At 46.0% G+C, this 25,573-nt stretch overlaps 1 protein-coding gene across 1 annotated transcript in view; it reads left to right on the forward strand.

The window, feature by feature from the left end:
- Nucleotides 1-6,466: 6,466 nt before the first annotated feature.
- LOC144140975 (protein phosphatase Mn(2+)-dependent 1K-like) overlaps nt 6,467-25,573 on the forward strand; it is a 32,318-nt gene continuing 13,211 nt past the window's right edge. Inside the window, exons 1-3 of the mRNA XM_077672460.1 lie at nt 6,467-7,055; nt 10,161-10,369; nt 14,934-15,097. Of these exons, the coding sequence (XP_077528586.1) occupies nt 6,754-7,055; nt 10,161-10,369; nt 14,934-15,097 (675 nt within the window). The 5' untranslated portion in view covers nt 6,467-6,753. The remainder of the gene's footprint in view (nt 7,056-10,160; nt 10,370-14,933; nt 15,098-25,573) is intronic.

A 25,573-nucleotide genomic window follows, 5' to 3' on the forward strand; every position in this document is an offset into this window, starting at 1 on the left:
CATTATCAGTGCTTAATTGTCCAGCGATTCTGGAGCCACTGTTTCCACTTTGGTGACCTATTTGAAAGCTGGAGAAGCCTGTGGGCATCGGCTGTAACTATTCCCGGAATTTTCTGACCGTGTTCCCGAACGATGTTGGCTCATCCAGCATCAGCTTCTGATGTTTGTTGTTGGTTGCCACTCTTTTGAGCGAACGCTTGAATGCATGGAGGCTGTTGAAAGAAAAGCACGTTTATATATGTTTGGTTGCAATATATAATACAGGAGCACCACTTCGATCATGTATGCAGCAGGAACCAAACGAAAAGAAGCTAAGACGTAGCTTCAAAACATTAAACGCATACAGTAGCCAACCGATTTTTCAGACCTGGAGGGGAACCAAAAATAGTCAGAATAAAAGAGCAGTCCGAAAAATCTGCGAGTCATTACTCCTATGGGACAACTGGTGGTTCCTCGGGAAAGTCCGAATTATCCATCAAGTCTGAAAAAACGGTCGGCTATTGTACTTAAAACACAAGCCCCATTACAGCACGAAATGCAGTACAAAGCAGACACATTTTAACGAGAGCTACTGGTCAGGGAGATTTTAGGTGTGCATTGGGCGCTTCTAGCTCAATCAAGTTTCTACGCAGTGGCGCACTTACAGGGAGTGTTCTGGGGATTGTAACCCCCCCCCACCCCTCTTCCACCGAACCGCCACCGAAGTTGACGGAGCGAAGTTTGTACTCTCAGAAGCTTCTATTGTTGGTCATTCTTAGTTAAATCGTGAAAAAGAGTATTGTTTTGCTGGTATTCGAAAATAATAGAAGAGGCAAACAAGAGCACGACTTTTTAAGGCTATGTGCGTGTAAGGCTGTGAGGACCGACTTGGGTATCACTTGAATTAGTCTTAGAAAAAGAACAAGAAAATTTCTGAATGTGTTAGAATTTCTGGGCATTTAAATTAATCCGTAGCCCCCCCCCCCTTCTTCTCCACGGTGGCCCTCATAGCCCACGTTAAACTGCAATTACAGTTTTTGTAGAGACACATTATACCACTTTCTTAACTTTTGTGCACATATTTTGTGTGTAGGCAGGTGAATAGCATTTTTTTAAAGCTGGTATAGCAGCCAATAATTGTAAACAGTACTGCAAAGTTGTTTTTTCCCTCAGTATTTTTGCAAAAATTAGGGATTAGGGTCACGAGGAGACTGTGCATGTTTTACGCTTTTCTTGACTCCATCAGAAGACAAGGCCTTCAAAAATGCTTTAGTTGTATTTCCTTCCCGCCCCTATCTCCCACCATCCCTTCCTTCGCATTCTGTTTCCAAACTCAGGACCGAGGCTCCAGGCAATGGGGTCTTCCCGTCTTTCTTATGTGACAGTGTGTCTATTATTGTAATCCTCCTATATACAGGCGAATTTTATATGTGATGAGAGCTGTTTTGATGCTTAATATTTTCTTGCGAAAAATAAGAAAAACTCGAGGACTCCTCTTTTATATTCTTTATATAATATTTTTATTCTTTTTATTCACTTAATTATGTTAGTTATTTACATTTATTTTTTATATTTTCGATTTATATAATATTAAATTTTATATTGGTTGTCAAAATTTCGAACCCCTCCAGACAAAAATCCTGGGTGTGCTAATGTTTCTACGGACCGCAGTATCAGAAAGACGCGTTTTTGAATTCCCTGCTGCTTACTGGCTTGTTACTTTTGTGTACATCTCGATTTGTTAGTGGTGGTTGCATCCTCAACCAACAACTTGCTCGCTCCATCGCTCGTTTCGTGGTTTGTCGATTCTTTTGCGGGCAGAAGTAGACATTTTAATTGGGAAAGGAGGGCTACTGGTCATGATGGGGAAGAGGGATGGACAGTTCGTCGAATGCTCAAGGAAGGAATGATCAAGTTCATGGTATTTCCAATGCCACTGGCAGGAACTCTTGATAGATAAGGTTCATGTGTGCTGGTTCACTATGAGAATACTTGGAGATGGCCCCTCCAAAACAACTTGTGATAGAGATTTTTGAAGTGAGTAAATTGCAATTTGAGGTAGTTGTGTTTGCTAGAAACGGTTATTAGTTGTGTATCAATTTGAGGTGGATAAGGTGCTAGTAATGGGATGTAAATACCCTGGCTGTGCTAGCCTAAACCAGGTGAGCAAGGTCTGACAGTGTTTCAATGTGATGGTGTTACTAAGCTCATCGAGCGATTTTCCGTGGGCGCTAGCTGTCTGGAGCAGCTGCAGTTATCAGCCATGCTCATCAAGCATCTGCAGATGGACGTCATCACCGGTGACAGGAAATGACGACGCAGAAGCCACAAACGAGCACCCGCCTGAAACTGGGATCGGGTGCAGCGACTACTTGAAATAAAGCTCGAAAGACATGGTTGCCACGACTTTGCTGTGGTTCGTCCTTGCAATGCCTGCATCTTTAATTGGGGTTTGTGAAGTGAACTTTTCGGCTCATTGCGATATGTTATAAAGTGCTGAGTTAATATAGCTGTGTTTGACAATGAGCTCGTGAACCTGGGGAATTGAACGGTCGAACACAATTGCGGCCTGCGCTGCATCGCCATGACGTTATCGGGCAGCGCCCGACAGCAGGACTGGTTATTATTGCATGTGGGTGATGATAATTATGTACCTGATGTGAAACTTAATGCTAAAAGCGACGTGGCTAAACATAGCAATGTTAAAGGAGTACTGACACGAAATTTCAAAGCTGAGATAACTATGTAAAACGCTTCCTTTTTATCAGGAGATATCTCCCAGCAAGTTTCAACAGCAACCGTTCAGCGAAACATATTTAAAATCCATTTTAATCTTCGCCCGCACGAGAAAGCCCAGAGCGGGCCGACGTGACATCATCTGCTACGTGCCCCAAACTGCCGACGTCGGGGCTCCCGTGACAAAGCCGACGCGCTGGCTGTGGTTGGCGCGCACTCCTCGGGCGTGTGTACACGTCATGGTTTTGGGACTGACGTCATGCTGCCCGGGCCTGTGGGGACGGCGAAGACCTCGGCCGGTCTGGGCGCGCGCTTCCAGAGAGGCAGCGATACGGCAAGAATGGTGACGCCATGTGATATATGCTGTCATGGCGGCCGCTCGGCATTTTTTTGCCGAAACCGAAACTGGCACGAATAAACGACGCCGTAAATGAATGTTTACGCTGCGCTCGACCGTCTAATCTGTCATTCTATGATTAGTGGGCTGGTAGGCACGCATAGTAGCGAAAAAAACGTAACATAAAAATTTCGTGTCAGTACTCCTTTAACCAATTTACAATCTGGGTGAATGTGTGTCATGGGGATTGAAATGGGAGAGCTGATGGGGTGTAATGACCGTCCCCTTGTTTTGCGCAGGTTTTGTCGTGGCTCTACACTCGTTCGTACAATGCTGTCTCGAATTACAATAACAATTTCAGCATTAAAATGGTAAAAAAACACCTTGCAATTGCAGCGCTGTTCAATTTTATATTTTTGATGGCACTTTACATAATCTATGCACACTGCAGAAGGTAGTGCAGGTCGTGCTTTGTAAATTGTGAGTAGTACTTCTCAACCGCATAAGTGCAATCTTGGACTTTTGACAGCCAAGGGAGCAGGCCGGATTTAGAAAAGGTTTCTAAACTTTAGATCATATTCATGCTACTAACCAGATAATCGAAAAATGTTCAGAGTATTAAACCTTTGTGAAGAAGCTCTTAAAAAACATTCTCGAAAGGCTGTTTCAAACTGATTCAACAGTGGTCTTGTCCGACAAACTTCTACAAATTTGTTTTTTGAAGCTCCTAAGGTGACAACTTGACTGTTAGCAACTCCTCCAAATCAAGCTTCTTGTGCTCTAAAATTGAGATTTTGCTGCTCCGAAAACTGCTCCCAAATCTGTTTCAGCCGTCAGCTGAGACTCTACTAGTTCCGCCTTTTTCATTGTGCTGTGGCGGCCTCTGGTGGCGCCGCCGAGAAGCGATATGGCAGGGGTGCAAGTGGGCCGCCACCGCAGCGGAAGGGGAATCAGAGCTGCGTAGCTGGTGTTTATTTGTTTTACGTGAATTGTATAGCCAGCCTAAAGCTGCAAAAGGACTAACTATGCTGGAAGACGTACGTTTTCAATGTGGGAAACATCTGAACAAGCGTGCGACGCTCTTAAAAGGGAAAGAAGGGGGACATCAGCATCTGTCAGACAGCAGCATAAACGCACACAACTAAGGTGGTCTTTATAAAAATCATTGCTCGATGCTGGTATGAGGATTTCAGCGAAGAAAAATTATACGTGGCTGCATATTTGCTCAATACCACTGTTCTTTTTTTTTCTGCTCTGTTTCTTATCATAACGAGCATAAATGCATGTGGAGATTACTTTTGTGAGCGTTTTGACCGATAGAAAGGCACCACAAAAAGCAATTCTCTAAGATACGTTGGGACTTCGAAGTCCCAATGTATCTCAGAAAATTGCTTTTTGTGGTGCATTTATATTCATAACAGTAGTTGTTCATCCTAGTCGCACGATTACACTTCCTTCTTTAGAACTGTCAGTTTGGAAAGTTGGTATTGGTGCATTCCTTTTAAACAGCTCGCACTAGCGTACGGGCCTCAGCCTTTCTGTCTAGCCTTGCGTGCCACCCAGGGCCAAGTTTTCTGCAAATAAATATTATTATTATTATTATTAACAGTGGCAATCACGGGCGAAAAAAAAAACAATGGTGCTCAGGAACTATACATTTCTACTGAAATCGCACGCTCCTCGTCATTTGGATCAATACATTTCCCACCATTGAAGGGCTGTATGCAGATTACAACGGAAAAAAAAAACACATCACTTTCCGTGAGCATGCCAGGACAAAAATTTAAAAAATAAAATAAAAAAGCACCCAGCAGGATTCGAACCGCCACGTATGAGCGGTGCGCTGTGTCTGACGCTCTTAACCACTCGGCCATGGTGCAGCAACTCAAGCAATCTGAATGCCGCGGACATGAAGCTGAAGCTTAGCTTTAGTTGTTTTGCACCTCTAAAAAAGTTTTTTTTATAGTATTGCTGGCACAGAGACTGATCATTATTCGAATAGCGCTTGCCCAATAAAAGACTCTTAAACCCCCACAAATACTTGATACACAGAGACTGCGGGCGTTACTTATTAAGCCAGGAAATACGATCGCAAATTTTAGCTCGCAAGCAGATCGCGAGTCCACCCGTCGAAAAAAATGTGCTCTTCGTACATTTGTTTTGCGCTTTACGATGAAAACATTGGTTGATTTTGATTCTTCATTTTCTAGATAAGTTAAGTAACTCGATCTTCGTGTGGACTTAACATGCCTTAGTCAACGACCCTCACAACTCTCGCTTCGTCGGTGCGTTTGTATCGCCGTCGGAGTAATATGACAAGGCGATCTCGGGATTTGGTGTGCCAGCAGTTTGTTGTCCCCGGTGGTGTGAATGTCTGGTGTGACTGCGACGGGACGCAAAACGGGGCGTTTCTGCATGGTGCCGTGGCGGACAGCTCCTGATTTGTTCACTCCTGTTTCGGAGTTGGCGTGTGTCGATAGAAACAAAAATTTCACCCTGCATGTTATGGTTTGCTCGACAGTTGCATTTGTAGAACGTACTGTGGGGGCAAAACCCGGTCGCATGCTTCCACTGCACGGGCTCAGTTACAGCAGCAGACAGCAGCGGGGTCACCGTGGAGCAGACCGGCCGACCCCTGCCAGACTGTTACCAGCTTCCTCCGCCAGGGACATGCGCATGCGCAGTAGCGTTGTGAAAGAGGCGGATTAATAAAATGCATATTCAAGGAATGAGACGCGTAAGCTTGAATTCCAGGTCATGTTTTGATTAAAACGGCCGGTACCTATTATTAAATAATCTACACAAAATGTATATCCAAGAGATGAGACTTGAATGGCGCGCGACTTAAATAGTGACCGGGCGCTTACCGTGTGTACCGGGACCCGACTGCGCATGCACGCGCGGGCACGGAGAAAAAAGTCACCCCTCACCGGAACGAATGCGCACGTACGGCGAGGCGGGGGCCGGGCATAGAGTTTCATGTATGAAACTCTATGGGGCCGGGGGCCGCCCGTCAGCGGAATCTACCGGAACCGGCGGCGCCGGAACGAATGCGCACATGCTCAGTCAGGTCCGGGTACTCACAGAATGTTAAAACTCTCTACTCTCTATTACACGTGAATGCACTCACCGGGACGCTCGTTTTCTTTTTGTTTGTTTTTTGTCCACAGACATCAAAACTATAATTCTTAAAACGATAATGCTTAAACTCACTTTGAAAATCGCGCTCTTTCGGTTGACCTGCGCTTGGAGGGTATGTATGGTGAATGCAGCAGCTCTTCCAAAAATCCCTCAGCAACTTTTTTGGTATGGCAGTAAAGGCGGTGAAGGCATCGTGGGGGCAGTTGTGAGGCATTTCATTTCGAACTCTATGCCATTTCGACATACTTTGGGCGTGTAGGCTGCATTTGTAAGGAACGAGCAGACCGCGTGACCGCGCAGAGCACAGCAGACGCCGAATCCAAAACAAAGTGACCAAGAAGCCAGCAGAGTAGCCAGTACCCGTCTTTCCTCCATGGTGTTGCCCTTGTTTTCTTCCAGCGGTGCTGTGGGGACGTCATTTTCATTTCAACACACTGAAACTTGCTGTACTCGGCGTTCGAAGGTCGCCGTGTTTTTCCTCCGAAAGCGAAATTCCTTTGGCATAGCTCCGCGCGCGACAACAAATTTGTTCTCCGTGGTTTCCCTTCAGCGTCTTTTGCATGTCTCTGTCGCTCCTAAGGTTGAACCTGCCGCGGGTGTCCCGCCTGAACAGAGATGTCGTGAAGCCGTTATTTCGCCAACCCATCCGCGAGAAGCAGGTCCTATCGGATCCGGAGAACATCGGAGAGCGCCAGCAGCACATCAACTTTGACACCTTAGGAACGTGGGACAATCGGATCGATTTGCCGCTGCTTCTACAGCAGAGCATCAAGGTTGGAAAGCCCGTGCCCAAGATATCGGACGAACATGCGGGCTGTGCGACGATTCTCGGCCGTAGGACCTACAATGAAGACCGATACAGGTACTGGTGCTCGTCCAGTGTGTGTTGTGCACGACCGTCTATTGTTCTGCTCTGACGGGCTTGCAGCTGGCGAGGTGGCCGGTCTGAGGGAAAATAAAATCGTCGATTTACAGTCGCCAGTACGTTATGCAAAGCCGTCCAATCGAAGCAGACAAGAAGGGGTCTCAGTAATCTGTCGAGCCCCATTTTGTCCCCATCTGTCCATGCTACCTTGGCTGGAATGCGTCGCCGATGTAGGCAAAATGCATTCCATTGAGAAGCAGTTGACACGACCCTCGCTGAAAGGTGCTGCGATTCCTCTCCTCGATGACCATCACCTTTCGTGGACGCATTGGGTGACTTCGATTTGGCTGCACTCGCTGAACCCATTCAGGCAGTACAGCAGTCGCCTCTTCAATTTACCCAAGGTGCAGATATTGCAATATCAGTTCACGGCTTTCCCTGCATTTACCAGAGGGGAGGTGCAGAAGCAGACGAAAAAGTACAGGACCGGTTCTGCAGGGGTGGCACCTGCGCTGAACTCGTGCAGACAGTGCAGGCCAACAGTAAACGACTACTTGCTCCAATCCAAACGGTGTCGAAACGGTACCGTTTGGCCACATAACAACCCCCGTTCCTTAATTCCACTGTCGATTTCTGATTTCGCAGTGTCCAAGAGTTCAGAACCTTGTTCAAATGGACATCGGTGTGACGGCACTGCTACATTCGAAGCCCTTTGTGGCACGAATAGCCTGACAGAGTTTGTAAACAAGAACAGTTGTATGAGATAGGGGCCTCTTTATTGTGCGACCGGGTCCTGGTCCACTGCTTCTGCGTGCCTAACGGTGTGCGGCACTACTACGGGTGACACCAATGTCTACAGCACAGTTCAACACAACTCTAATCGCTGGAGACAACAAAGACATTCACTGATCTACTGCATGATCAAGGGCTCCCCGCAGAGGATTTTAGCTGTCAGTAAATGTGTTGGTGAATCTTGGGGCGATTGATGGAGTGCAGTCACAAAACAGTTATACACAATGTTCATGGCCACCTTATGGCTTCCACTACAAAGACTCTCAGACATATTTCCTCTAGAAAGTTCACATAGCTCCGACACCCCAGTGATGCGTTGAGGTTCAAACCGCGTGACTTGTGTCGTCAAAATGCAAACCACACGATCGTGAATATCTTTGACGTGGAATATAAATTTGCAGTTTCGGGACTGCAATGGTCAGTCAGAAATACGCTAAAGGAAGTCTGTCAACTTGTTTCTGGAATTTAAATTCTGTTTAATGAATGCCCAATACGTCATGGCCACCCACAGGACCTATTGTGTATGAATCGACGGGAAAGGTCACACAAGTGGCAGTGTCGCTTATGCCAGGTGACCAGTTTCGTGTCAGACAAGCCCAACGTGCTCCATGGCTGTGCAGTGTCGGCCGGTACAATGCGTGCCATATGCACTAGTGCTATGTTTACGTGTTCATTCGTAAATTTCATTACTCAGCCCAACATTCTTACTGTTGAAAAAAGGACTGCACTAAATTTAAGTGCGAATAGGTTGTTCTGCAAACTTATAACCCCTGTTTAATTTGCATTAGATTTTGTCAGCCCCAGCCAATTGCAGTAAACTGCCCGTAATACGCCATAGGTTCAGTGCTGAAAAGTGGCTAGGGTGTCGCATGCGCATTCTCTGTTTTCCTCATTATACAGATTACTGTATTTATTCAATTATAAAACGAGGGTGCAGTTTGGAGAGTAAAAAAAATCATATATATATATACTGAGCTTTGATTATAAGGCAGGGTATGACTTTGAGACTACGATTTTTGGAAAAAAACCTCGCCTTATATTTGAATAAATACGGTATTTGTATGAAGTTCGCATTAAAATGGGTCTCAGTGCTATTCCAACGAGGCAATCTTTTGTATCAAACTTTCATTTTGTCTTAATGGCCCCTTTAAATTTTTGTTGCAAGAGTGAGCAATGGTAGCACAGTATGTGTTGTGCATTGCTTCGCAACTAGCTGACACGCTTGCATTACATGCACAATTTAAAATTTCCTCCTGAAAGGCCAGAATATGTATAATTTATGAGTGCATGCGGAGCCATTTCAAACTCTTGGCCATGGTATTATTACCATAGCAAGGTGGCAACATTTCTTATGCATTTAAGTGCAAAATCTTAGCACTGAGCGGGAATATGAACTCGAAGCAAACTTTTTCGACACGTAGTCACCACACACACTGTGGTTTTTATCACGTGTGCCCTTGAAAACTAGACAGTGCTTTCTTCAGGCTCCTAGTTTTTGAAAGTTAAAAGCTATTTCAACCTAAGCTGAATTAGCTATCAATTTTGCGTTTGCAGAAGTTGTACTAAGGTGCCCCTTCAAACCCACGAACATGATACTTGGTTTTTCAATTTGAGTCTCGGCACCCTGTTCTCGGCGTTTGATTCACACCATGAGTCTTTTAGGCATGAGTCTGGGTAGCCGCAATTGAAAGTGAGGCACTTTTATTTCCTAGGAACAAAGTACTGAAATGCTCCGACGAGAAGGCTTGGTTGAAGACGAGAAGGCCCGTTATTTGGCAAGCACTATCCCGAAACCGAGAAGAGACCTCGGACCACGATGATGATCATGAAGCATTGCGCATTCAAATGATGATGCGCTGATGATGAATGAGTGGGATAAGAGGGCGAAGAAGATGCCCTGATGGCAAATAAGTGGAGGGGGAACCATGACGGAAGCTCGGCTTAGAGTTTGTCACTAGCGCTTACGGTATTTTAATACATCCGTTTCTTGTTATAAGCAAAGAGGCTCTTACAGTATTTTAATACATCCGTTTCTTGTTATAAGCAAAGAGGCTGCATAGCTTCATTAAAAATCTCGCAGGCAATGGTTTCCAATAGCAGTGTTCGTAAACTGCCTGAAAAATTAGTGTGTATGGGGAATTTTCTTCATAAATGTAGTATTATTTGCCGGATGTAACTTCAAAAAGTGTAGGCTTCAACATCAGTTTAAAATGTATCTGTTTTACACATCCCGGTCTTTGCCACAAAAGGTTGTTTCCTGCATGTCCCACACACGTCATTCTGCCCTTTGGTTGGTTGCGTTTGTTGCAGAGTCAAGGAGCTCACCCCGGACATCCTGTACTTTGCGGTGTTTGATGGGCACGGGGGCTCTGCGTGTGCCGACTACTGCGCGGAGCACATGGAGGTGCACATCATGTACTGGCTGCGGAGGGGCCAGACAGACCTGCAGGCACTTCTCCAGTCGGCCTTCATCGACATCAACAACTCCTTCGCCAAATACGTCGCCTTCAACTGGCCAGGTGACTACTGCTCATTGCGGGAAATGGCTCTCTGGAAAGATGGGGGGCAGGCAGGACAACACCTTGCAGCGAAGACTTGTCAAACTGCCCAACTGCATTTGCAGTGTGACAAGTCTCTTGCTTACAGTGTTGAAAGTGATGAGCTCATCTGGCATCACTGGGCCACTGTCTCAGGCTTGTTTCGATTTCGCTCAGTTGATTTATGCTCCTTTCAATCCTTTTGTTGTCAGCCCTTTGGGCAGCAAAGTACTGCCAGTGTCCTTTTTTTTTCTTAGGGGTGCAACGGAACAAACAGACCATTTTATTCTTGCTAAATGTACGAAAAAGAAAAATACTCAAACAAAGCAAATAGAAAGTTCAGTCAGCTCTTGCTTTGTATTTCTGCCCTTAGATATGCAATTGACTGCACAGTGCGCATGGTGCATTGCATTTCTTTCAGTATTCCATTTCTTCCATTCTGAAAACTCCTTTATGGTTCAGAGCTTGGGTCATACTAGTCAGCCCGAAGAGCCACTACTTTATTAACCTTTGCCAGCCGTAGGTGTGGCACGGCCTGCCATCCCAGAAACATTAGGGGCACAAAGAATGCAGTTTTGCCGCTATTAGCGGGCTTAGCTGAGAAAGCGTGGGAAAAAAAAAAGAGCTTCCATAGTCTTTACATCAGGGCGGGAATTTTTGAACGGAGACTTGCCAACATGCTGGTGTCATGTGACACACGAAAGAGTTATGTGTTGCCCTTTTTGCTAAAGATTTGAGCGCTAAATTTATAGTACTATCTACACCAGATACTGTGCTTTCTTACATAATAGCCCTGAGCTATCATGTTTTTCGACTAAGCAGTGGCCTTTCTTAGGTACTACCTGCATGCTGTGTGCATTCGACAGGGTTTTGCAACCTAGTAAATGTTACAGCACTTTTGGCTAGGTGGTTTGTTTTCTCTCCCATAACTTTTGCAAGGAATCTTAGAAGACACTACGTAATGAAGTAGTGTTAACCATTACCTAGCAATACTTGTGAGCTGGCTTAGCGCAGTAGTTCTCAGCCATGGGTGTGATGAGGACCCCTTGTGAACTGGTGGAAGTGATGGGGGACCCTTTGGTGGGGGGGGTATGTGTAAATTTACGAAATACAACTGGGGTATGAATAGGCCATTTAATTTACAAAAGTGCTACATCACTTTATTTTAAAGGGTTCATCAAGACGTCACACAGTCGCCCTAAACAGAGTTGCATATGTGCAGCCACATTCAACATGTTTTGATATTTCCATTACAATGATGGTATGCGATCCTGGGTAAGGCATGCTCCCACGCGTGCGTTGCAGAAAACCAACAGAAGCTTTACAGCCGTCTCTTGGAGAAGGGGTAACAGTTCGGCAGTTCAAACCCAGATGCCGAAGGCCCACAGTGGTAAACTATGCCTTCATCACTGTGTTTTCCTGGAGCTCCATCAATGCATCTTGAGCTCCGGCATGCTTATGTGCAATGAAATTTACGGTAGCTTCAAAAGAGGCCACTCACACTTCATGCATCTGGTACAGATTCTGGGAAGTAGTCCTTGATGTGACTACTCTGTGTGCTGAGACGGCCCATTTGTGGCACTGCCACTCACATATATTACCCCGTAGCCGGTTAAAAGGAGAATACTTATCCCTGTCTCAGTTGGCTCAAGGAACCTTGAAGCTTTTTACAGAGGTGCCTCCCTCACCTGTTGTGGGAAAAAGAGAGGTAGGGGTAGACAGAAACAACCTTGTGGGGATTGCAGCTGAGCTGTGAATTTGTCATAGCCTGACTGAACTCCAAAGGGTGGGCGAATTTCAAGAAAAAAATCTTTTTCTGCAGGTGAGGGGTTTGTGGACCCTAGAAATGGCCTTGCAGAACCCCTGGGGTCTGCAGACCCCCATTTGAGAACTGCTGGCTTAGGATAATGATTTACAGGGCAAAGGGATAATTACTATGAAGAACAGAATGCAAATTCAGCTCACAGATATTCATTAAAGGATGAATTCAACAACAAAAATGTAGTAAATTTTTGATTATGTTACAAGGCCAGAGTATAAGAGAAGGGGCATCGTAACGATTATTGCAGGGATGGAAATTATATAAAGCAGCAGCTAAGCAATGAAAAAAATTGCAATTTTATTGTAATGTAATTGAAAAAGAAAAAAAAGGCAACAGTTTTTTTTTATGAATCTATCTTACATGTTCTTGAGGAGAAGCTTAAAAATTTATCCATTGGGACATGTGTATGTATGTGGCAGTTCATCGCAATCTTTGTGATGTGCTTTTCGGTAGATGAGGGGTGACTTGTTTGTCACTCTCGCTCACGTGGGGGTGTGGATTAATGGGAGGCAGGGGTGGTTCACCCTGCTCCTTGCAAGTGCGGCAGAGGAGCGAGGGCCATCCTCACTCACGTGACGAGCCAGCCGACAGAGAAGGGGGACGGGGGGGGGGGGGGTGTTTATCAATTGGCCTGTGTTCGTGTTCTGCTTTCTGGCCAATCTCTTCAAGAAAGACTTGAACCGTGAATTTTAGGGTAACCCTTTGGTTTGCCTGTGCACATCACAAAAGGTGAAGGAGGCAGTGGGACGAGCATATTAATGCAAGCATCAGATGTGGTATATATAGACATTGCTTAAAGGGGCCATGCAGGCAAAATACATTCGGAACATTTGGTGTTTTTTGTGCCCCCAGCGCTTTTCCAGCAGCAAGTGATGCTTTATTCACTGAGAAATTAGTCAATTTAAGTTAAAATTTTGATTCTGCCGCCAAATCGTGTTTCATGACGTCTGCCGCGACATCACATTGACAGGTCTTCAAGCAAACATCAAGTGTGCCTTTCAGTCTGCAGAGGACTGCGGAGCTTTGTTTACCATCAATCCGCCTAGATGGCGCCACCATATTGCTCCACACCGCTATCCTCCTTTGCTTTGTTTTTGACCGTATTTGTACCTGGCTTGTTTTTGTTACGGTAGGTAGTAATCGTTTCGTGAAACATGGAGTATGTGCGACAGATAGGGCACGTAAGACAATGTCACTTATGCTAATCGGTAAGTGTCGTCTTAGAAACCTTAAAGCGCCGCACTGCTGTCCAGCTAAAACAAGCATAGTGCGCGCAGTACCAACAGCAGCACGGACTGGTACTTTTATAAGTCTGATGGCCTTCTTCTATAAGTCTGACAGTCTGATAGTCCTATTTCTATAAGTCTGACAGTCCGTTAGCCTGCTGAGGAAACAGGAATAAAGCACTGGTACTTTTAAAAGTACCAGTGCATGCTGCTGTGACTAGACTTACTAGCTCATTTCCTGCACTAGAACCTATGACGTCATATGCACAGCGATGCGATTGGCTGAGGCCAGCAAAAGCAAACGCAAGTTAGGCAGGGCTTATAAGTTTTCAGAATGCACTATTTTCGCTTAAAATTAATTAAGTGTAATGCATACTCATTTTAGAGCAGTAATAATGGTGGGGTGAAACAATGGAAGTTAGGAAGTTTACGTGTACTTTCATAACTTCTATTGTTTCACCCCACCATTCTTACTGCTATAAAATGAGTGTGCATTACACTTAAGCGAAAATAGTGTGTTCTGCACGCCTTATGTATAAGCCCTGCCTAACTTGTGTTTGCTTTTGCCGGCCTCAGCCAATCGCACGGTTGTGCATATGACGTCATAGGTTCTATTGGGGGAAATGAGCTAGTGAGTTCCATGGCCATTCCTTTTTTTCCTAATTGTGTAGTTTGTTTGAGTGACGTTTATGTTAAAAGTGGTGTCAGTATGATTCTAACGAGGCAATCTTTTGAATGAACCAAACTTGTGTTTCATCTGCATGGCCCCATTAAGCCATAACAACGTTTTGGGTAGTGGGGGTCTGTATACTTTGCTAATGAAACGGCTGTGCTTAAACAAAAAGCTAAAATTTTGTAATAATAGTGCTGGGCTGTTTTGTTTTTACGAGTCAGTCTGACGTACTTCTGGCAGATTAGGCCGGCAACAGGTGTTGCAGATTTATCAATATTGATATTAGCAGGCAGTCGTGAATTTAGAATTAACTTCACATTGAATTGCTTGCTTTGTCATCATTCGATTCACATTCAAAACGACAGTGTAATTATGGGTCAAGCATTAAGGTCAAATAGCAAAGGTCTTTCAAATCAACGTTATTTTCTTCTTTTCAAAGTGGGCTTGATTTTGCCAAATTCATTGCCACACCATTACGTTTGTCCTTGCACTGCTAGCACTTTCACTCGTTGCACAGGCAAGCAGCCTGTCCAAGTGAGCTCTTTCCAACACCATTGCCGAGTGATGCCAGGCTCCTCAAAAACTCGGCAGAAGCCTCGCATCATTTCCACTGCTTGGATGAATGCAGCAAATGAGATGTGGTGGCCATGCTGTCGTGGTCAAACGAGTGTTGTAAGTGGGGGCCCGGAATAGGCCGCATGCTTGGTGCTTTGCTGCCACAACATGAATGATGCCCATTTGAGTCAGCTCTGCTGTCTCTGATGGAGTGCCTGGTGGCACGCCCGAGAGGAGCTGGGCCTAACGAAAGGCCCGTGTGCGTGACAGACGGTGAGGAGGCCTCGTCTGGGACAACTGCCACGGTGTGCCTCCTGAGGAGCAGCACGGAGCTGTGTGTCGCCCATGTGGGGGACAGCCGGGCCCTGCTGTGCCGCAGTGGGGAGTCGCGACGCCTCACCACCGACCACACGGCCGGCCTCAAGCTGGAAGAGGTGAGGGGGATGGTCTGATAGCACCGTGGTTAGTTGACGCAGTGTAGCTGGCATTATCCCCACCAGCTGCCCAGTGTCCGCTGCGGGACAAAGGCCGCCTCTTCCGTAGACTCTCAACTGCTACTCACGAGTATCATTCATTTTTTGGTCCCCTGAGCTCCCGTATCCCATCTCTCTCTTTCACGCTCTTTGTCAGCGCTTTGGTTATCTCGATTCGGGTGCTCCAGTGGTCCACTTGCATGCTTTTGTATCAATTTTGGGCTGGGATGCTTCTAGGGGAGTTTGCTCCCTATGACCCGTACTTCCAACTGTTCTTTTGGCTATCATCTTTTTTTGCGTAGCTTGTCAAGCTGGCCCAAGTATTCTTTGAAGATGTTTAGTAAGATTCTTGTTGGGTAACAACCCTATTAACAACATGGTTGTTAACAACAGCGCTGTTAACAACGGAGGTACACAGTGGCCATATACTGTTCTCTTTTATTGACGGAAGTGGCCCATTGTTTATTGCTTGAGAGGGCTTCCCAAATGCACCCCAGCCTATACTAACGTTGTGTGCCCAACTTCTTCCTCATGGTTAGGATCGGCACTGGCAGCTGTCTCAGTATAATGATGATCATCCACTTCTTCCATTATTCAATTATCGTATTTACTCGCGTAATGAACATGCTCACATAATGAACGCACCCTCAACTTTAGTAGTCAAAATTAGGTTTCTTTTTTTTCCCCCGCGTAATAAACGCAAGTCCTACTTTCCAACCCTGCAGTCCCACGAATGGCCGTACTGTAGCTTTCCCACTTCACTCGCTCCAGCTGATGTTGATCGATGATGATGATGATCGTTGTGGCCAGAAACCCTTTGTATCGGGCGGACACCGAAATGTCCAAGCCAGGTGAAAAGTTAACAAAATACGTATAAAAAAATGGGGGGAAAAAAGAAAAAAGAAAAAAAAAGAAAAAAAACGGCTGAATGCCTAAAGTCATTGCACCGTCCCCACCAGCGAGAAAACTAAAGGTAGCAGTTTGCCTGCAGTCTTGTGCATGTGGTACACTGCATGCGTACGTACGTCCACTGCACTGTCACCATTCACTGCAGTTCACTCGTGCATTCACTGCACCGTCACCAGAGCCGCACCCAGCCGAACCAATCGCTGCCAGAGTTGCAGTTGTTCTTTCGTCATGTGTACGTCCATGGCATTGTCGACGCCGTCCTCGAACCCTAGCGCCTGTTGTACAGTGGCGTTGACTCTGGCGGGTGGGCGCAGCTTGTGGCAGTGCAGCACCAGGTGCTCCATGCTTTCCTCATGGTCGCCGCATGCCCTGCACTTTGCTGCTTGTACCTCTGGTGTGCTGTCGTAGTGCCGGCAGTACAGCAGCGTGCGCAGTGCCCCCGCACGGGCCTCGAAGAGGAGTGTGCTGCCGCTGCTGTTGTCGTAGACACGCATCCGGCCTATATCTTGCCTGTGGCTGCGGTATAGTTCCAGGGTAGACTTTTGGTGCATTGCGGTCTGCCAGTGAGCGCGTTCCTCCTCTTTCACTCTGGAGCGCACCTTTTCCGTGATCTTGTGCGGCGGGCCCACCTCGATCGGGTTGGTAGTGAAGCCGAATTTTCGACGGAGGTTGTAGGGGCGGTTGCACCACTGTGTGCGTACACCCTTCAATGCCATGTAGCGGAACAGTCGCCGCACCCAGCGTTCATCGTTCATGACTCGGAGTCGCTCTTCGAATGCAATCTTGCTGGTGGCCTCGCGAGCCTCAAATGTTGACCATCCCAAGTCACCTTGTATGGCCTCCACAGCCACTCGGCCATGGCAGCCCAAGGCAAGGCGGCCCACCTCTCGCTGACCACGCTCGAGCCACCCCCGTGTTGGCGCCGACACACACACCACAGCGTTCGCGAAGGTGAGACATGGGACGTGCACCGACTTCCACAGGTCACGGACCAACGGGTATCGGTTGCACCCCCATAAGCACCGTCTGCGCAGGATACAGCTGGCGTGTCTCGACTTTTCTTTCAGTAGTGCCTCGTGTATAGAATACTTGTCGCCAGTGGTGCTGAAAGTGATGCCAAGGTAACAATAGCTGTGCATCGATGGAACCTCTTCACCGCCAGGCAGCAGCACAATGCGAGCTTTGTCCTCTGGGTCGGAGAAGCACAGGACCGCTGACTTGCGCGTGTTGAAGGCCAGTCCCAGTGTTGACAGATGCTCAGCCGAGGCGGTGACAAGTCCCTATAGCTCAGCCATACTTCCAGAGCGAGCAGGACAAGGTTATCGGCGAAGACCAGCCCCGGAAGTGCCCACATTTGTGGGATTCCATCTTCAGAATAGGGCAGCGTGAAACCAAGTCCCGACGCAATGCAGCCTAGAGCCATCTCTCGGAGTAAAAACAAACAAACACTCCGGCGCAGCATCGTGGGACAGCCAATCGCAACGGCACTCAGTCAGCTCAGGCTGCTGAGCGTCTCAGTTTTACTTTTTTTTTGGTGATAGCTTTGTTACTTGCTTGCTTTTCTGCTCGTCTTGCGCTTTTCAGTCGACGATGGGCCGAAATGTCAGTTACACGGCTGGTTTTAAGTTAAAGGCTGTAGAGTAAGCAGTTGGGCATCGGAACCGTGCTGCCAGTAGACATTTCGGAATTGATGAAGTGAAGCCTTGACAAACGAAGATGAGCGTAGTTCAATAAAGACGCAGTTTGTTTGCCAGTTGTGTACTCGTATATTTACCGCAAAAGGTAGGTTATTGAATGCGCTGTTTTTTTTTGTTGCGGTCTTCTTTCGTCACTCCAAAAAAATTTTCCGGAAAATTACCCTGCATAATAAATGCACCCCCACTTTTGCTTCTGTTTTATGGGAAAAAAAGTGTGTTCATTACGCGGGTAAATACGATATATAGGCAGAACTTCTACCTTGATAATGCTTGGGTTCTGAAGCACCCTTAACTGACCTGAGGGTGCTTCAGGACCCACACTTTCAACTGCTTGGCCAACTGTGATGTCACTTTTGCATGGCTGTTGTGGCTGGGCTTCTCTCAATTTCTGTTACAAAACTACCTATTCTTGCTGGTCTCTTGCCACATGCACTTGCATATTTCAGATGTCACATTTTGTACTTTGCGGTACTTTCAATAGGACTATACAAAAATAAGGTTTTCAAGAAGTCGAAGTTTTCGCTGCAGTTGGCGTTAAAGGGCTGCTGATTAGCTTTTCAAAAAAAAAAAATTTGTTGAGGGCATTACTGTATACTTTTCTTCACGCTGAATTCGAAAAATATGTTTATTTTATGTGTAAATACACCCAAACCACCTTTTTTGCCAAAACAAACGACCCCTTCCCAAGGGCGCGATCAGAGCTTGATTGATTACCAGGTTTAATGTGCCGGGGCTACACAGGCGATGAGGCGCGGCATAGTGGAGGGCTCCGGATTAATTTTGACCACTTGGGGATCTTTAACATGTGCTGAAATCTTGAACACACAGGTGTTTTCGCTTGTCGCCTTCACCAGAAAAGCAGCCACCGCGGGCGATGAGAGCTCTGCCTGTCTTTCGCGATTGGCCGGTGGTAGATGACATCATATTCGGAAGTGCCAGCGCTGCGGTGACCACTCGTCATGAGGAGATCATTTTGTTCCCATTCACATATGGGCCAGAAAGTTGGAAGGCACACACAATTTTTTTTAGTATAGGGGAGCCTGAGGGAAGCGTAAATGCAACAAGTTCGCTCGCGAGGAACTTTAGAAAGGGGTCTTCCCCCCACGACTCACGGTCTACTTCGATTTCTTGCATAGTGAATTATCACTTCCACTGTTCCTAGCACAATTTTTCAGCACATCATCATGCTCTTTTTCACATGTGTAACTTTGTTTTTTATGTTTGGACAGGTGGCAACAAAATGTGTGCAGCAGCTATGCGGCCGCCGGTCACCGCGTCGCGCAGAGGTGCTGGTGTTGGGTCACTTTGTGGCCGGTCAGCGTAGAGAACATTAGGCTTGGCATTGCGGCACATACACAGTGTTAGAATAGGGGAATCGAGCGTTGGGGGCGCTCAAGAGTTTCAGAAGAGCGTCTTCCCCAACAGCTCGAAGCCGGCTTCGGTTGCTCGGATCAGCTCAGATGTTGGGAACTTTAGGCTTAGCATCGAGGCAGATATTTGGTCGCTGCTATCACTCTAATTGCGCATGACCATCCCTAACACAGTTTTTCACCACACTGTCATCCCCTTTCTCTTACGGGGAACATTACTTTCACGGTACTGATTTCCATTTTAAAAAGCGGTCGGTGCTGTGTTCATTCTTCGCGCAGGTAGCACCATCCTTCGGCCCCTCGCCGCATCGCGTGCTTGTGCATGTGCTGCATTGCCCACTGGTCTCCGCAGCCGCTCAGCGTACAGAAGTGTAGGCCTAGAATTGCGGCACAAATTTGATCACCGTTTTCAAAATCACCTCGGATGACAGTCCCTAGCACAACTTTCACCACACTATCATCCACTGTCTTGCATGTTTACCTACTTTTTCGTGGTTACTTTGATTCTGGACAGCAGCAACAATCGGTTGCTGCCGCGTCCTTCACCGGTTCGAGCCGCTTCGTGGGCCGTACGGGCATGCACGGCCAGCAGGTGTGCAGAGTGCCTCCGCGTGTAGAAAACACTTCATGCTTTCCAGCGGAATTCATTTCTTGCTAACGACACGCGAAATCTACATACTTAGCTAAGCTATCGTCATAGCCCGCAATGTTGATTGGAAAACGAGCAAGACATTTTGGGAACACAGAGCATTGCCGTCTTATAAATTTTCTAATGGATCAGGAAGTTGGGGCACCTCCATATTTTTTTAGCCCATTGCTTCACGTAAGGAGCACAGAGCGCTGGTTGACATGGCCATCCCAGACTACTTTGTGAAGGCAATGCAGTAGCCACGGGCTCGAGTAGCGAATCTCTAGTATCTAGGAGTCGTTTTAGGGAATCACTTAAAAACACAGTAGCATTATGGCTGAAAGAGGCAACTCAATAAAATAAAAGGTTAATAAAGCTTAGATTACACTCCTGCCTAATTCAAAAGTTTGCCCAGAAAACTGGGAAACAGCGAAGCGGCAGTGCACGTCAGTGTAGGAAATGTGCGAGCTACGCACAAGCGGTTGGTTCGACCCCAGCAGTTGTGGGGCCTCAAAAGGACAATATGTTTTCTCTTCAACGAAGCGTCAATACTGATCACGGGTACCATGAAGAAACATTTTGCTTAGTGATGCGAAGCTGCAAAGGATGTCGGAGTTCGTGAAAGCACGAATGATTTAGCTGAAACTGACCAAACTGCTTGGTACGTCATCACCACTGCCTCACTTGCTTGCGGATTATCAAAACGCAAACAGTGCCTGCAGACGCTGTTTGCTGTTTGCGTCACGTTTGATCAGCATTTCACTAGTGATTTCTCAGCAATTAACTCTTTCATGAACACAGGAAAATTGATCGATTTTTAGGGGTCCAAGAAAACATTTTTTTTGCTAAAAAAATTATAACAAACCGCCGTAGTATAAAAAGTATAACAAATTGCCGTAGTTGAAAAAAAAATAGAATATACATTTTGTAGGGAAACATTTCAAAAGCACGCCCTATAAAAAATTTTGACTTGAGCGGAACAGTTTGTTAGATAGGGTATGAAAAAGAAACGTTAGCATGCGTGGTGCTCGTGCCGTGCGGTGAAGCCCAACCTCCATTTCAAAATGTGCAATTTCAGGTGGTTCCCTGAAAGAAATCTGGCGGTTTGACATTATCAGAGGCAATTCGCCCCCACGTAACGTAAAAACATCTTGTCAATGACTGACTTTTCATTTACGGCCTGCACAATATTTGGGACAAGCACGCGATGCGGAAAAACATGCATGAAGTTGAAAACGGAACTTCGTGGTCGATGCTTGTTGACGTTCTTTGTCAGTTATCTCACAAAACGTAAAGTTGCGCTTTATTATCATCTTCTGACTCGCTATTGTAGCCTTGCTTGCAGGAATGAGGTGTGATGCGCTAGAATCGTGCCCTGCGATCTTTGGCCGAGTAGCTGTTGCCCGATAAACAAGATCAGCACCACAAGCCTCCTGCATTGCAGCGCCACCTAACATTTTCGAAATGAAACAGCACAAAACTTATTGGAGACTCCGTCCGAATAGACAGTTCAACTAAGAAGCAACATTAGACCCCCGAAGATACCCTCGTATGGAAATGAAACTGGCAGGCAAACAGCTGGCGGTGTGTAAGGCCAGTTTGAAGCGCTCTCCCCGTCGGAACAGATATCTGGCGACAGGGTGTTATCTTTTGACTTGCATCGGAAGTTCTTATTGCAGAAATCGGGTTAGGGTTGGGTGAAATCAGGAGCGGCATGCTTTTTTTCGAGGATCAGTCACGGATGCTCAACGCGCCATGGCAGGTAGGCTTGAAGTTGGGTAACTGCGTAGTAGTGCCAAATATGAATTTCGCGATGCAGAAACGAAATTGAAAGTGTTGTAAACTGTTCACGAATGGTCCTGTGGTAAGTTGAACTACAACACAACTTAGAACAATGTGCGCAAAGGCGATACGCTTCCAAATTTCTTGCTACGCAACTTCGGTGGTGCCTTGTTTGGGGAGGTATCAAAAGACGAGTAATCAGTGTGTTAACTCCCTGATAGCATTAAAAGTGGTGCAACCAAGCAGAACCGGAGGTGCCATCATGATGATGCAATCGTGCTTATTGGTGATGTGCTGTTCTCCCCCTCACAATAATGTCCATCGGTTGCTGTAGGTATTTGGAATAAATAATTTATTGTTTCTTCTTCTTTATTGTTTCTTTCCGCACAGAAAGGGGAGCAGAGGCTAAAGGCTTGTAGCCTGACAAGGGCCCCTGCTCCTGGTGGCAGGTAGCGTGCGGGCACAGTATATTATATTGCACACTTTCAGTCAAGTGTACAAAACAAAAACGAAAATGCCTCTTCAAATATTTCAAATATTTTTATTTCAAATACCTCTTTATGATCTCGCAATCCCTTCCTATGATGTCACAAACTTGGGACATCATTAGTAGGGAGTGTGAAAAAGTGGCTGGTAAGTCACCACTCTTTCGCTGTTTTTATTAAATAGCATGATTGTTTGCAGTTTTCATTAAATTGGCATAATTGTTATTCTATTGTACCAATCCTTCAAATCAGTCATGGGCACGTTACCAGCAAAACGTAAGTGCTACAGTTAGTTACCAAAGCCAAAAAAGTAACGCTGTTACAGTTACAGTTACAGAATTTTTAAAAGTAACTTGTTACAGTTACAGCTACTGTGGAAAAGTAACGTCATTGCTCCTCCGTTACTGTATAAAACTAAGTAATAGATCGCAAAACAAATGATAGGGTTTATTTAGTATTAACATACGAAGGAGTGCAGGTAGTCAAAAGTGCACGTGGTGAAACCCCAGACGAAAGTAACCTAAAAGGGGCGTACTCAAGCCCAACACCAACAATCGTTCTGCACGCCTCATTTTGTTGCATCAACCTCTTTTGCTTGTGCACCCTTAGTGTCGGGGAATATTTTTTCAAAACTCACTCTAACTTAGGATGAGTTCTTTCTCAAAGTTGGCACTGAGAGCTTCCTTCTTTCCAGGGGTCTACTTTCTATTTTAAATGCGGAGCATTTCTTAGGCTCGCGATGTCACTCGTCGATGTTGTCGGCGCTGTCCACACGCTCACTGCGCATGCGCGTCGCGTCGAGGCGCAGGTGCGAGTCTCTCCCCCGTACCCTCCTCGCTCTCAACAACAGGTGCGGCGGTGCGGGAGGAGCGCGTGTACCGCGTGCGCTCCGTCGCTCTCAACAACAGCTGCGGCGGTGCGGGGGGAGCGCGTCTGTGCGCGCATGCGTCGTAGCTACCCGTGCGCTGCGTTGCGCTCAACAGTAACGGCGGCAGGGCGTGTACACGTGATAACGGCGTGGTGGGTGCGTGGAAAGTTCGCGCGCTTGTGTACGGAAGTGTGCGCATGCGCGTCTCTCCCCCGTACTCCTCTCCCTCGAACGCGGGCGGTGTGTATATAAGCGGCGGAGCGCGCGTTCGGAATTCAGTCAAGGGCGTCTTTGCTTGGCTTTTGCTTGACTTGACGCTTTGCTTGACAGCACCAAGCAATAAAGACAGACTTTAACTTTACACTCCTTGCCTTCGCTTCTCCTTCATTCAATAAATAAGAATAATAAAGACGAAATAACAATTAAGCATTCCCAAACCATACCCAATTACCCAACATTCACGCGATACCCCCACCACTCTGCGACGCATTTACTCGAGTTCCCCCTGTGGGAAGATGCGGGCGGGGTTTTTTTTTCTTCTTTTTTCTTTTTTTCTTTTTCTTTTTGCTTGCTCAAGACGAAGGAATAGTATTAGACATCCCCTCTAAGACTGACCTCCGACCTCGGTCTTCTGCAGGAAAGATAATCCATCCTCCTAGCGACCTTCTCTGCTAAACTGCAAAAGCAGCCATGTTGCGGAAAAGTGAAGGTAGAGGGAAAAAAAAGTCCAAAAAAGGAGCAAGCGCAATCTGTACGTCGGCCTTTAATGTGTGTACCTAATGGATAGTTTTCTATAAAAAAAAGTAACTGTAACGGTATTTCCTGTTATAATTACTCTGTAAAAAAGTAACAGTGTTACAGTTACAAGTTCCTCTAACTTAAAAGTAACTAGTTACCGGTAACGTGTTACTAGTAACTAGTTACTGTCCACGACTGCTTCAAATAAACTAAACCTGTTTTGTCTTCATGTTTCTTTAAGCCTATAAAAATGATATTAGGTACCTGTATAGGAGTATACTAAATATATCACTGACATGGGAAATGGCAAAATATGCTGGTGTCAGTGATGTTGAATATAGGTTATTGAAAATGTGGGTAGACAGGGTCAAAAAGAAAAACAAGGCATATTCTCCTAAAAAATTCTCGGGGGTGAGACAGCTGTGAATATTACGCAGTTTTGATACAAATTTGTTTTCCTGCGCCAGGCTGCTCCTAAAGCTTGAGAATTTCGAAAATTGCGCCAAACTCCTCCAAAAAAGTCTGAGAGCCAAGGATATTAATGCTCCCGCCAGTTTAGTGGGAAAAAATGCTTACTGACGGCCTAATTTTCCAGCACCCCCAAGGTGATGCTGTTTGTAAAAATTTGGTCGTTCAATAAAACGCCGCATAAAATTGTCCCTGAGATATATATTTTTTTAAACTTACCATGTCGGGTTGCACATGTTATATTCTGCGAGGTTTTAAAGTTTTCCTATCGAAAACCACTACAAAGTCCTGTAGAAAAAAATACTTATGTGTACTGAGGCAACAAACTACTTGTGCAAGTTGATGAAAAAACGGTAATTTTCGGAGCACCATATCTCCGGAACAACATCACCGGGCGCCACCATCTGGGTACAGTGAACTAGAGCCTTCTAGTTCACTGTAATCTTGGTGTGGTAAAGATTGAAAAACATGGCAGCCGGGCGAAGCAGTTGCTCGTGGTTCCGACAAAGTGCCCTTCGCCAATTTCTACTGTGGTTTTGGTTATGGGGGTGGCCGGGTTTGCATTCAGTCGCTTGATTTGTTGCGGAAAGCTGTGCGACTCGAAACACTGGAGTTCATCAAATACTACCTGGTGCCCGCGAATTCCCCGTGTTTTGGCCTTGAGTGTGAGGTGCGGTGCGTGCTTGAAGTGAAACTTCGGACTTATTGCGGTGTTATAAAATGGGGAGTTATTGCTGTCTTTGACAGCGGGCTTGTGAGCGGCGTGAATGGCACGATCAACACTACAGAAGTAGCGGCGCAGGCTACATCTCCGCAAAATGATCAAGCAGTGTCTGTTAGCGGGACGGGCTATTATTGCACGCTAGTAATAATGGTTCACAAAGGGAGGTGGATAAACATACCGTTACTCAAATTACTATCCTAGGGAGCGTGCACCATGGTGATTGAAATGGGAGGGCTGGTGGGGTGTGAAGGCTGTCACCTCGTTTTGTGCAACTTTTGCCATGGCTCTGCACTTGTACGTAAAGCTGCGTCTGCGATTGCAAAAATAATAATTTCGGCGATCACATGATAGTAAAAATGCCTTACGATTGCTTAGTTTTTCAATTCAGTATTTTGAACGGGCCTCCACGCTATCCATGCATAGAGCCTAAGAATTTAAAAATGGTATATAAAAAGGTAGTGCAGTTCATACCTTGTGATACTCTGGTAGAAAAAACTGTATTGAAAGACTGTTTCAGTGTTATGTACGTTCAAAACCGATTAGAAAGTGCACTTCCCCTCCAACCCCCTCGTTGCCAAAAATTTGATTTTTAGGCTCCTAAGGTGACAAAATAAATGTCATCCTTCTGCTCCAAATCAAGGTCCTTCTGCTCCAGCCAACTTGGGGCAGGAGGATGATTACAATAAAATTAGATCAAGTTTTATGTTTAAACATAAATTAATTTTTTTAACTAGGTTCTTGCTATCTCTCACTAGTCGGAAAGGCTTA

This window comes from Haemaphysalis longicornis, unplaced genomic scaffold (genome assembly GCF_048455015.1).
Source record: "Haemaphysalis longicornis isolate Haplotype H1 unplaced genomic scaffold, Haemaphysalis longicornis Haplotype H1 scaffold_58, whole genome shotgun sequence".
In the NCBI taxonomy this organism is placed as follows: domain Eukaryota; kingdom Metazoa; phylum Arthropoda; class Arachnida; order Ixodida; family Ixodidae; genus Haemaphysalis; species Haemaphysalis longicornis.